Source organism: Nyctibius grandis, chromosome 30 (genome assembly GCF_013368605.1).
Source record: "Nyctibius grandis isolate bNycGra1 chromosome 30, bNycGra1.pri, whole genome shotgun sequence".
NCBI classification, from domain to species: domain Eukaryota; kingdom Metazoa; phylum Chordata; class Aves; order Nyctibiiformes; family Nyctibiidae; genus Nyctibius; species Nyctibius grandis.
In genome coordinates this window covers 2088052-2101175 of record NC_090687.1, presented here as the reverse complement: position 1 = coordinate 2101175, position 13124 = coordinate 2088052, and the positions used below count along the sequence as shown (strand labels likewise).

General features: G+C 53.5%; 1 protein-coding gene across 3 annotated transcripts in view; it reads left to right on the top strand.

Annotated features, from left to right (window-relative positions):
* The window catches only part of RAB11FIP3 (RAB11 family interacting protein 3), a 79600-nt gene that overhangs the window by 27994 nt on the left and 38482 nt on the right, over window positions 1–13124 (top strand). For all 3 annotated transcript variants that reach the window (XM_068420209.1, XM_068420210.1, XM_068420207.1), the window contains one exon: window positions 11363–11454. In XM_068420209.1, coding sequence (XP_068276310.1) covers window positions 11386–11454 — 69 coding nt within the window. In that variant the 5' untranslated portion in view covers window positions 11363–11385. The remainder of the gene's footprint in view (window positions 1–11362; window positions 11455–13124) is intronic.

Below are 13124 nucleotides of genomic sequence, written 5' to 3'. Positions count from 1 at the left end.
GAGGTGAGCGCATGGCACTCCTGATGCACGCGCTTATCCTCTGTTTTGGAATGCTTTCACGCTGGAAAGGATAACTCCAAACTGGCTCAACTGGGAGGAGGGATATTTACTTCTTGAAGGAACCAAAAACACCACCTGCAAAGCTATTTATCTCCAGCCGTGCAGCTGCCAGGATTCGGCAAGGTTAACTCTGGCCGCAAACTTTCCCTGTGTTAACGTCAGCAGGGAGATTTGGATGAGTGGGAGCGACTGCTTGTTCCCCTCCAAAGCAGGAGCAGTGGCTGGGGAGGTGGGGAGATGCTCCTCGGCTGTGAAACCTGTCCCGCTGCCGAGCTCTGGAGCAGCGGTGAGCAGAACCGTGCAGCCCCCATCGCCCTCGAGCTCTTTTAAGTCACTATTTATTTCTGCTGTAATATGCTAGGGAAAGGATTCAGATGGTGGCGGGGAGGGGAGCGCTTCTGGCTCGCTCGTGGCTTTCTGTGCTTTGCATTTCTCTTTTAGTTTATGTAGAGAATTAGTTTTATTCGGTTTTTGTGACTTGGCAGCTGGGTGAAGGGTTGTGTCAGGGCTGAGGCTGGCCGGCTCGGTGTGCGCCGTGCCGGAGCGGGGAGCGAGGCTTCCCAAAACCAGCCTGGCAGATGACGTGCTGCATTGACCTACTTTCAGGAGAAGCGCAGAAGTGTTGGAGAAACTGTGTCCGTCGGCCTCCTCGCGGCTCTGGGGTGAGGACGGTGGGGAAATCACCCAAACGTGCTGCCCTCAAACTGCCGCTAAGGCTCAGCAGCCCTCGGGGTCCTGGGGAATGGGGGATTGGCACGAGCATCGCTCCCATTTTGAGAATTCTTTGTGAATATTTTGAAGCATATGCCAGAGAAATCGTGCTGTATCTGGTCACCGTCGTTGAGTGTAACAGGCTGCAGGTCCAAAATACACACGTGGTCCGAGGGAAGTCGAGCTCGTAGCGCTGCAGCGCTGCCCCTCGCTTACCGTGTGGTTAAAAGCCCAAAGCACCACCATGTGTACATGGTTCCTTGGGAGGGGAAAGCATTCCTGTGTAGCCAGATCTCTTGCAAATCACATCAAATTGCTGAGTGGAGGGACTTCCATGTGTCCTGCTGAAGTAAAGGAAACTTGTGGTGGCTGCTTAGACCCTCAGACAATAAGCCAAGCCTGATAAAGGCAAGCTGGGAGGAGTTTAAGTTGCAAATGGAAGGTCTAAGTTTGACACCCAAAAGAAAGCTAATTTCTCTGGCAAAGGAGAAGAAAAAACACTGCAGGCACTGCTTGTTTTCTTGGGGAGATGGTCAATATAAAAATAGAGAGCAGTGTTTTATTAGAGCCTTGGAGCGATTCTTAGCACCCTCTCTTCCACGGAGGTGATGACTAAAAAGAAAACAAAGGCAACTTCTGTTAGAAAATAGACATTTCTCATCATCCATCTGCTGTCTCAGTGGTTCTCCATCATCTGTTTTATTTTCTGCGTCGGGTGTATGTTGTTTTGTTCCACATCTGTTGCTGCTAATGCTTTGGGGAGACTGGGCTAGCCTGCGGTTTGGGGAGGGCGTGGGAGGAGGCTGGGCTGGGCTGGTGGCTCCCGATGGGTGGTGGTGGGTGGTGGCGGTTTCGGTCCTGCCTGTTTGGATTTCTCAGGTTTGGATGTTAGCTCTGGAGTGAGGGATTATTAATGCTTGGTTTGACCCAGGGAGCTGGGGAATGTCTCCTTCATCCTCCCCAGAAATGTCCGGCCAGAGATCAGGTAGGGTTGGCTTCCCGAGCTTAGGTAAAGGAAAGCAGCCCGTTGTCCTGCCTCGGCACCAGCAGGCAAGCCGGAGCTGTCAGACCACTTCTCGTTAGGAATCCAGTCAATCTGGTGTTACTAATGAAGGGATAATTACTCACCTACTACTTCTGCTCCTCCGAGCCCTGCTTGGCTCTGTCATGGCCTGGAGGCTTGTGACTGTGCGGTGAGTGTACCCGTGCGACGCCTTGACAGATTGATGTGGCAAAAGCTTGTTTCTCCTGAGCGTTTCCTGGTCTCGCTCTTAGACAGGAGAGGCTGCGGGTGATGTGGCTTTGCTGGGAAATTGCTCCTAATTGCAGAGGTGCTGGGCTGGGCTGTGATGGGCGAGCAGCAGGCGGGCTGGCTCCGATGGGCATCCCCTGCGTCAAGAGAAACCTTTCCTTGGTGTTCTGACTAACCACGGCTCACTGCATAGAATCACAGAATCACAGACTGGTTTGGGTTGGAAGGACCTTAAAGCTCATCCCGTTCCACCCCCCCTGCTATGGGCAGGGACACCTTCCACCAGACCAGGTTGCTCCAAGCCCCATCCAGCCTGGCCTTGAACACTGCCAGGGAGGGGGCAGCCACAGCTTCTCTGGGCAACCTGGGCCAGGGTCTCACCACCCTCACAGCAAAGAATTGCTTCCTCGTATCTCATCTCAATCTCCCCTCTTTCAGTTTAAAACCGTTCTCCCTCATCCTGTCACCCCATGCCCTTGCAAGAAGTTCCTCCCTCGCTTTCCTGTAGCCCCTTCAGGTGCTGGAAGGTGCTAGAAGGTCTCCCCGCAGCCTTCTCTTCTCCAGGCTGAACAGCCCCAGCTCTCTCAGCCTGTCTCCAGAGCAGAGGGGCTCCAGCCCTCTGAGCATCTTTGTGGCCACCTCTGGACTCGCTCCAACAAGGCGATGTTTCTTTTACAGATGCTGGTTAGAGCAAAAGCGCTTTAAAAAGTACAGCTCCCCTCTCCTTCGGTGCTGCGTGGGACATGGTTTGGCTCATTTTAGAAGGGTTTTTTGGCAATGTTGAGAGTTAGGGGAGAAACAGGGAAGGGTATTCAATCACGTGAGCTTTCAGGAGCATTTTGGTGTTGGTCTGTGTAGCTTTGAAGGAACTTCGGAGGACAGGGACTCCAAGCAGGAGGGCAGACCGGCTGCTTGACACTCGCTGTAACAGCCAGGACGTTTTTGAGCAACAGCCATCACTTCTGAGAGAGGGCTCAGGACTGTGAAATGCCACATTGGGAAGAATTCTCTGTGCAGGTATAGCTTAATGTCATCTCTTCTCTTATGTATTTTCTTTCCCCAGTTTCCCCCCCAAACTCAGGCTGAGCTCTGGTCAGGACCTAGCCTCTGATCTCAGACTTGCCCACTTTATAAATGACTGTATTTAGTTTTTACTAATGTTTTTGCAGCGTACCTTGGCTGGAGAAGGTGTCTGTACAGTTGTTGGCCAGCCTTGCTGTACACCTGTAGATCACAGAATCACAGAATCAATCAGGTTGGAAGAGCCCTCTGGGATCATCGAGTCCAACCGTTGCCCTGACACCACCATGGCAACTAGACCAGGGCACTAAGTGCCATGTCCAGGCTTTTCTTAAACCCCTCCAGAGATGGTGACTCCACCACCTCCCTGGGCAGCCCCTTCCAATGGCTAATGACCCTTGCTGAGAAGAAATGCTTCCTGATGTCCAACCTGAACCTCCCCTGGCCAAGCTTGAGGCTGTGTCCTCTTGTCCTGTTGCTGGTTGCCTGGGAGAAGAGGCCGACTCCCACTGCGCTACAACCTCCCTTCAGGTAGTTGTAGACTGCACTAAGGTCACCTCTGAGCCTCCTCTTCTCCAGGCTAAACACCCCCAGCTGCCTCAGCCGTTCCTCTGAGGTCAGACCCTCCAGACCCTTCACCAGCTTGGGCGCCCTCCTCTGGACTCGCTCCAACACCTCAACATCTTTCTTGAAGTGTGGGGCCCAGAACTGGACACAGGATTCAAGGAGCGGCCTCACCAGTGCCCAGTACAAGGGACAATCACTTCCCAAAGGCAGGTGGGCGGTTCTGATCCACATCACTTAGCAGGGCTCGGTGATGGCTTTGAAAAGGCTTTTAGTGTCAGCATTAGTTGTCTTCACCTTGTCGTATGGCTAGTGGGGGGACAGAAATGGCAAGTAAGACCTGCAAATGCTGAATGACAAATACTAATGTCTGCGTGTTATGGTTTGCAAGTGCTGTAGGTGTTGAAAGGGCTTCTCTTAATGCCTGCATCCAGGCCATGGGTTCTTCTGCAGGCGAGCTGTGCCTGGACTCACCCCTCACTGTGTTGATAACGATACTTAGCTAAGCCTGAAGGTAAGCACGTTGCAAGCATTTCTCAGGCACAGGATGGGAAGCCATGAGCTGGGGAGGATTGAACTGGTTTTAAGTGTTATCATGATTTCTCCATGTGGGAGCTTTGAGCTGGAGCTGGTGTGGAAGGCTGAAATGCTTCGTGGTGGGACGGTGCCATCCAGCCAGTGCCCCTGCTGTGAGTGGCCTCTGAGGCCAGGCTGAGAAACTGCTTTGTCTCTGCCCCTGTTATCTGGTAGGTCAAAAGCTCTGGTGCATCCAGGCTCCTGAGCCAGGGTTCGCTTTAATTTTATTTTGCTTGTGGGGCCACCTTATCTAGGAGGTGTTGCTTGTCTTCTGTGTGCTCCTGCCCAAATCAGGCTGGATGTGGAGCATCTAGAAGAGCTTCTGCTTCAGTGTACTCAAATGCTTGACGAGAGACCGGCTGCTGGATGTCCCAAAGGTTGAGTCTACATTGAGTGTGCTCTGGGAAGCTAGGTGAGGATGTTCTGTTGTTTGCAGAGTTGCACGCGCTCTTTCAAGAGGTCCTGCCTCATTCTCTTCACAGAATAGGGAGTAAAGCTGTTGGCTGCAAAATCCAGCCTTGTTCCTGAAAGATAAAGTTGTTGAAAATAGAAGCTAGAGCGAATGGGAGGTGGTGGAGTCACCATCTCTGGAGGGGTTTAAAAAAAGACTGGACATGGCACTTAGTGCCATGGTCTAGTTGACACGGTGGTGTCAGGGCAATGGTTGGACTCGATGATCCCAGAGGGCTCTTCCAACCTGGTTGATTCTGTGATTCTGTGACATCAGGAGGCCTCCTCGCCAGGGCAGCTCATGCTATTTTGGAGGCTCAGTCGCTCGGCCTTTCCCACTGGTATGTCACGAAGTGGCTCTGAACCGCTTGCTGGTGGCCACAAGCCTGCTCCTCGTTTTCCACACCTCCAGCAGTGAACCTTTGTTCCAGGCTGACCCAAGTCTGGAGGAATTTGAGCTGGTCTTGATGACTAGCACACGCTGAAAAGAGAGCTCAAATCGCTGAGAATTAAGAGCGAGGATCCGTATGTTAAACTCGATACCAAACCCCACACGTGTTGGTGGTGGTTTCCTGACTCTGGTCCATCCCTGCAGCGATGCTCACCTGGTCTCTGAGATGAAGTGAAGGCAGACAGATTTATGCTTCCAAAGTGCTTGGATACCACGAAGTTAATTCTTTTTATTATGTCGTTAGGTGCTATGTCTAAACAAAGCTTGAGGGGCTGCACTGCGTGAAGGGGATCAAAGGGAATACGGGATAAGTACCAATCCGTGAGCAACGATGTTCAGGAAACAAAGGGCTGCTAAAGCACATCAGCTGAGAGGGGCTCGGGTGAGGGTTGTGTAAGCGACCTCAATTCTGACGCTGCCTCCCTGGGAGCCTGAGCTTCCCACTCTGTTATTCCATTGTGTAATTTTTGGTTGTAGAATTATAGTCTTTGGTAAGTGCTCCTGGCCCGTTGTCTCCTCTCTGGAGGAGTCAGCAGGTCGAGCTGCAGGAAAAGCAGAGAGCAGAAAGCTGCTCCTTCCAGCTCTGATCAGTGCTAATGCTTTGTGAGCATCAGATTATAGACGTACTCCTGGATCACCTACGGAAAGGAGAAGGGCAGATGGTTGGACTGGTGCTACCTTTATTTGGCTGTGACTAACAGCACATGGGTGCTTGAGCTTCAGTGAAAGCACAAGACCCTGAGCTGCTTCTGGAAGCACTGGGCAGTGGTTTCCCCCACCGTCTCTTTGCTCTGGATGCAAGGTCCTCCTCAATGCCTGTAATTTTTGTTAATCCTTGTCTGTGTGTCCTTTTTACCACCTCGTTTTCAAGCAACATGCCCCGTAAGGGAGTTTGGTTTGTGTCAGTTGTCCTCTCTTAAGCCAGCCATAACTTCGTCTTGCCTTTTTTTGGGTCTGTTTTTGTTTTGTGCCATCCATGCAGGTTCCTAGCCTTATTCCTGCGTTGGATAATTCCCGTCTGTAGCTGCACATATTCCATACTGTTGGGATCACTCCGAGTTTGTGGCTCTGTGGCTTGCAGCAGTACGTACAGTGTGTGTTGGCAGATGACTTAAATACTTCTGAAAGGCTCTGTTTTTCTAGGTCATTCCTATATGAAGCTGATAAAACTGGCTCTGGTTCTGACCTATGTGTCACTACTGTACCCACAGCTCTTCACTCAAGGTGCCTTTTCACTGAAATCCTGTCTTCTGAAAGCAGTTTTTAGAATCTATTTCAGGAGCTTTCTGTACCCCGGGACTTCTGTTCCTGTAGCTCTACGCTCTGTTGCATTTCTTGAGAAGCCCAGGTTACTATTGCGTGTCCGAGCCCTTTTGAAGCGCAGTGATTTCTCCTGTCAGCACAACGGGACGGCAAAGGGTGCACATCTGGCTGCTCCAAGGGCTCAGCACGCCTTCACCCCCACGAAGAGCCCAGGACCTGTCCTGCTTGTCCTCGAGCTGTATGGATGCCATACGTCCAGGAGAAATCTGCTGTGTCTCTGCTGTTGGCAGTGCTGCTCCTCGGAGTTGGCCAGTGGCTCTAGAGGCTTGATGGATACTGGGCAGAGGTTGCCCTTGGCTTGCCGTTGGCGTAGAGGACGAGAGTGAATACTCCATCAGTGGGAGAGCACGCAGATGTGTCCGGACAGAGATGGTCCTTGTCATGAGCTTTACATAGCAGTGTTTGGACAGTGGTTGTTTGAAATGCTGGGAGGAATGAGGGCATCTTAAGATGCAAGGTCTTACATGTGGGTCAGGGCAATCCCAAGCACAAACACAGGCTGGAGGGAGAATGGGTTGAGAGCAGCCCTGAGGAGAAGGACTTGGGGGTGATGGGTGACCAGAAGCTCACCATGAGCCGGCAACGTGCGCGGGCAGCCCAGAAAGCCACCCGTGTCCTGGGCTGCATCCCCAGCAGCGTGGCCAGCAGGGCGAGGGAGGGGATTCTGCCCCTCTGCTCCGCTCTCGGGAGACCCCCCCTGCAGTGCTGCGTCCAGCTCTGGGGGCACCAACAGAAGAAGGACACGGAGCTGTTGGAGCGAGTCCAGAGGAGGCCACGAAGATGCTCAGAGGGCTGGAGCCCCTCTGCTCTGGAGACAGGCTGAGAGAGCTGGGGCTGTTCAGCCTGGAGAAGAGAAGGCTCCAGGGAGACCTTCTAGCACCTTCCAGTGCCTGAAGGGGCTACAGGAAAGCGGGAGAGGGGCTTTTTACAGGGGCATGGAGTGACAGGACGAGGGGGACGGTTTTAAACTGAAAGAGGGGAGATTGAGATGAGATCTGAGGAAGAAATTCTTTGCTGTGAGGGTGGTGAGAGCCTGGCCCAGGTTGCCCAGAGAAGCTGTGGCTGCCCCCTCCCTGGCAGTGTTCAAGGCCAGGTTGGATGGGGCTTGGAGCAACCTGGTCTGGTGGAAGGTGTCCCTGCCCGTGGCAGGGGGTTGGAACTGGTTACAATTACTTCTGTAAACTCTACATCAGCCACATTACCCTGGTGAAACAGTGCTGCTGCGATAGTTCAACTAAAGCTTCATCCAGGCACCTGGTACCCTGCCCGCATATTGCAGTTAAATAAATGAGTGCAATTAATTTGGGAAAAAGACCTGACATGTAGCTTATAGCCTCTTTGCAAGATCGTTGGGCAGTAAAGCTCCTTGGAGGGTCTTTTGGAGCCTGATTTTTAGCTTTGAGATTTTTGGCTGTGTGTGGATGTCACAGGACTAGCAGTGGGAGTGATGGATAGGGCTGAAACCCTGGGAGAAGCTTGTCCTGGAGACTGAGGTGTGAGGACAAAAGGCTGTCCCTGATGATGTCCACATCTCTGGGCACAAGCTGTGGGTTTGAGCAGCGGTGGAAGGAGGTGACTCCATGTGCTGACCACATCGGCTCTCAAAGAGGAGGAAAGGAAGAGGGCAAGTGAAATTGGGGATGGGTGTAAGAGGTGAAAGTATGCTTTATGGTGTGAGGGGCGTGCAGAGGGGGATGTGAGGGAGAGGAGGGTATCAGCTGGGATGTCCCTTTGAGGTCCAAGGGGGAGGGTGGAGAGGATTTGAGTATTTGTGCTGTTAAGGGCTAGCAAAGCCCTCGGGCTCTCACCACATGCCTCTTTCTGCGCCTGGAAGATGGTGCTCTTCACGCAGGGAGTGCCAGTTGAGCAGCAAAGGTCTCCTGGGCTGCTTTTTTTGGTTCTTTTGGACAGGAATTTGAAAGCTTGATGCAGCCTATTGTGCTGGAAGGCTTGCAGGGAAGCTCTCCATGGCAACTCTCCCTATACACAAAGCACCATATGGCTATTTCAGAGGGGGAGGGAATGAATCGAGCAGAAAAAGTCAGCTTTTGTTTGCGGTGGAGTTTGATGTGGAGCATGGGGAGGTGACAACACAGACTGCTGTCTCCTGGGCATGGCCTCTGCTGGCCATGCCACCAGCAAGGGTGCAGGTGACCTCTCAAATGGGTCTTCCCTTGCTTTTTACAGCAGAGCTTGCTGTAAAAATAAACCCTGCCTGCGCAGAGACCCCCTCCCTGGGCTGGGTGCTTGGCAGGCAGATGGAGCAACCAGTCTGGTGTTCGCTCCTACACCAAGAAACACCCGGAGGGCTGGGGAGGCTCCCAGAGCGCTCGGTTTGGGCAAGAGCTGGCCAGGAGGCAGCTGATGTTGGGGAACTGTTTGTGCGTATACACTTTATACCCCCGCTTCTGAAGGGAACTGAAAGCCTTCACTTGACTGTAAACCCTCCCTTTGGAAGAAATGAGTGGAATAAATATCTGTGTCTGTAGAAAAGCAGGGAGCTTTTGTGTGTCTGCTTGGAGCGGGAGGAGAAGAAATGATACGGGAATAAGCCGAAGAGAGCAGCCTGTGCCTGGCTCCGCCACCTTCGGGGTGCTCTGCGGTTCCCGGGGCTGCCATGGGGTGCCACCAGCAGCACGTGGGCACCGGTAAGGCTGGCTGGGTGGCCTGGCCGTGCCCGGCAGAGGTGCGAGATCAGGCAGCTGGAAGCACTGGCAGGTGCCCAGCACCCAGCTGCTTGGCTGGAGTCTTGCTGCTGTCACCTCGAGGGTTCAGATGTGCTGCAGATGAAGCGTTTGCGCTGTGCTGGGGCGTGCTCAGAGGCTGTGAAGAGCAGGGCTGTCACCGGGGCTCGTGCTGGGTGGGACGTGCCGCAGGGCAGAGCCCTGGCCGGGCACAGGAGCAGAGCACTGTGCCTGCAGCCTGTGTCCCGGAGAGCTGAGTTGGCTCTTCGGATGCTCCCGTGCACATCTCAGCCACCTCTCTGGAGGTGGCCGTTGCCTGTGTGCTGCGGTCTGTAGTCAGCAGAAGATGTGGCTGGCCGTCCCCTCTGCGTGTGATGTGACACGGGTTGCCTTTCAGGAGCACTGTTTGGTATTTCCAGAAGCAGGCAGAGGCTCCTCCTGGTGACACCCACTCTCAGGTGCTCCCATGGCTTTGCAGCAAGCAGGTCTCTGTCCCCATCCCCTCGGTCCTCCCTGCTGCCAGGCTCTCAGATCCCAGAACAGTGGCAGGGATAACTGGTGGGAGGCTCAGACCCACCGGAGGAGCCGTGCAGATGGGGACAGGGTGATGGAGGAGAGGGTAAATACCGTCTTAAGATACTTCAGTGCTTAAACCCATTAGTTAGAGCAGAGGTGGCCCGAGGCTGCCTTGCCTTCAGCAGCATGCTGGGGCAGCAGTGTTTGCACGGGCATCTCGCTGCCCTGCTCGCGGTTGTGTGCAGGAGCCCCCGCAGCTGAAGCACAGCTCATGGCAGCACCGGTGCCGCCAGCGGGGAGAGCAGCGGGGGGGTCGAGGCCATAAACTGTGAACAAGAGCACCTTTCATCTGCCAAAGCCGTGACCCTGCCGGGTGCTGGCTGTAGAGCACAGCATCGTGTGCTGGCTTCTGGAAAAGCAGTTTGGCTTATTCCTGGTTTGGGTTTACAGTCTCACCCCTGGGAGCGCCAGACCCAGGTTAGGGGAGGGCTTGTTTCTCGGTGCTACGTGCTCAGCTTCTGCCACCCCCATGGGCTGCTGGTGCCCATCAGGTATCTCCGGTATCTCCTGGGGCCCTGGCTCTGTTTGCATTTAATGGTCAGCTGAAAGAGGCACTGGGGAGGGTGTTTGGGTGGGAGGGGTGCTGCTGCAAGCCTGACTCCTCGCTCTGTCCTGTGCCCTAATCCCTTTGTACGAGCTGTACGGATCCCTTAATGAAAGCTGGCCCTTCCTGAGAGCTGGAGATGGACCCAAAGCAGAGCCCTGGCTGTGACTGTCTAAGGGATACACCCTTGGAAGGAGGCTGCAGCAAAGCGTCACGTGGCTTACGTGTCCCTTCGGTCTGGAGCCGAGCCTGGGAGCTGTTCGAATTGGCTGAGCCACCAGCCTGCTGGGAAGCCACCAGCCTGAAGGACACAGAGAGCAGACCCTGCTCTGTAGCTCCGCTCTCATCGTCTGCCTCAAGTCATCCCTCCCCAAACCAGGTGCTGCAGCGTTTGCAGCTCCGAGGCGTGTGGTTTTGAGCCTGCTGTTTATTTTGGGGTTGCAGCATCTGATCTTGATTTGGTGTTTCCAGCCTGCGATCTAGGTCGTGTGCTGGATCAGGAATTAGCTGTTGCTTGAGGGAGCACGGGGGATTGATGCTCCTTTCCTCGGTTGAAGGGCTTGGAGAAATGCTGCTCTGCTCTGCTGCAGATGGGTGTTTGGGGGTGGGAGGAGTAATTGTTTTTTAAGAAATCTCCTTGAAAACCTCCTCTTTCCCTGTCCCCCTGGGAGGATGGCTCCTGATGGGGCTGGCCACGGGAGGAGCGGTGCGTGATACAAGCTTCGGTGCAGCCCGCTTTCTCTGCGGTTCCCATGGTAGTTGGCTGTCACACAGAGATCTGATGTATTCCCTGCCCACAGCAGGATTAAAGCCTTCTGGGAGAAGAATAAGAGGATGCAGGAAACAGAGATAGGGAAGGAACCAGGAAAAGGAATGGAGACTGTAGGGTAGGGGTGAATCCAGGCGCTAGCCCCCTCGGAGCAGCGAGGGGCCTCGCAGGACCTCTGCCAGGGAGCAGCCGTCCCCGTTGCCTTCCACCCGAGGTGGTGGTGGGATGCCTGGAAGCAGAGGTTCCTTCTGAAAGCTGAAGGCACCGGTGCGTGCAAGAGGAAGTTCTTGACCTTCTGATGTCGTGTCTCCCAAAGCTGTCCTTCGTCTGAGGGGGTGTGTGTTTCCTTTTGGTGATTCTCTCTCTTTATTTTCCTCTGCAGATCCTGACAGCCAGTTGTATGATATGGGATACACCCCTGAGGAGGAAGCCCCGGCCTGTCCTGATGAGTTTGACGACTTTGTCACGTTTGAGGCAAGTATGAGCGCTGTGAATTCCCCCACGTGTCAACTGGGTACAGTGTGAGACTTGAGCATGGAGGGTTTGGCTGGGGGAGAAGAGCATTTGCAGTGACAAGGCTCATGGATGCTTAATGTGTAGTAAAGACGAATCCTTTAATCTGTGGGTGACTGCCCCACAGAATCTGCACCGAGCATTTGGTGCTGTTTAAGTTAAAATTGGTGTTCAAGCAAAAACCCACAGCTAGCACTGTCTTAGCACATGGTGCCCTGGGTGAAAGAGGGGAGATCCTTTGTGGTGAAACACCAGCAATGTGGGAAGGGTGCCTGATGCTGCCGTGTTTGTCTTGATGCTGGAGTTTGAGTTTGCTGGAGAACCTGAGCCTGACTTTGAGATGTACCAACCAGGAGCCTACCTGAGAGGCACGGCGGAGCAGTCAGACGGTGGCACTCAGTGCTGTTTGGGCATTGAAAGGCAGAGCAGAAGACAAAAATGTAGATTTTTCTCTCTGTTCTTGGGCTTGCTCAAGGCTGCTGATCTGACATGGTTTTTCCCTTTGTTGAAGTTCCAGCCTCCATCGCTCAGTTCCCCTCTGTATTCCTTAGCACAGGAGCATATTGCAGTGATGTCCTGTATCTGCTCTTCCCAGCTAGAGAGGAGGCTGTGGCTACTGTGACCTGTGGTCTGTGTCGGTGGGCTTTTGGGCTTTGCTTTTGGGCTTCCTCCATTCCTGCTCTGTGCCTTCCAGCCTGGAGCAGGAGGTGCTGCAGGTGCCTTCAGAGCAAAGGCCTGGCTGGCTCCCGAGTCCCACGAGGGGACTGAAGAGCTTCCTTCTGCTTTTCCTTTTCCAAACTTACCTCTTCAGGTTTTTGACTCTTGTGCCTTGGTAGCCTGGATTTTTTAGCCTGGATTTTTATCACACAAATTGTTACTTGCAAAGGGACTCCCAGCCTCCTTCATATTTGTCCTTGCTTTGTGTGGTCTGTAATGTGTTATTTTGGCCTTGTGACAATAGCACAGGCTATTCTTTTGAGTTTCCTGATGATAAACAGGGTGTTGAACAACTGGTCTTCCCCGTGTTAGTGAGAAGCACAGGTCCATCACTTAAGATGGCTTGAAGCTCTCACTCTGCTTATGCTTGGCAGTCAACCAGGTCATCATGTCCTGTAGTTGACATGATGGTCTAGTTGCCATGGTGGTGTCAGGGCAATGGTTGGACTCGATGAGCCCAGAGGGCTCTTCCAACCTGGTTGATTCTGTGATTCTGTCATCCCATTTCCCAGCCAGGCGCGGGTTTCTGTGGGCTCCTGTTCTTGATGGAGTCAACGGCCTTGCACCGTCACCCTGAGCAAGTCCCTTGGTCCCTTCGGCCTGCTCGGATGAACACAGCCTTAGGGTGTGCCTCCCCCAGAAGGCTTTCAAGGGCCTGTGGAATATCAGATGATTTTTCCTTTTTGACAGATAGTGATAGCTGGGTAGAAGGGGGCAGGAGGGCAGGTGGGTTTTCATATTCTTTCTCCCTCTGATACAAGGTCATAAATGTGGTTTTTAACGGCTGGACAGAGCGGTTTAGGGGCTGTGCCAGTCTGCGTCGCAGTGCTCGTGCAGGCAAAGGCTCTGCCTTTCTGCTGCTCAGACCTGCGTCAAGGGACAATCTTCTGAGGTGCCGAGCAGGGATGTTTTCT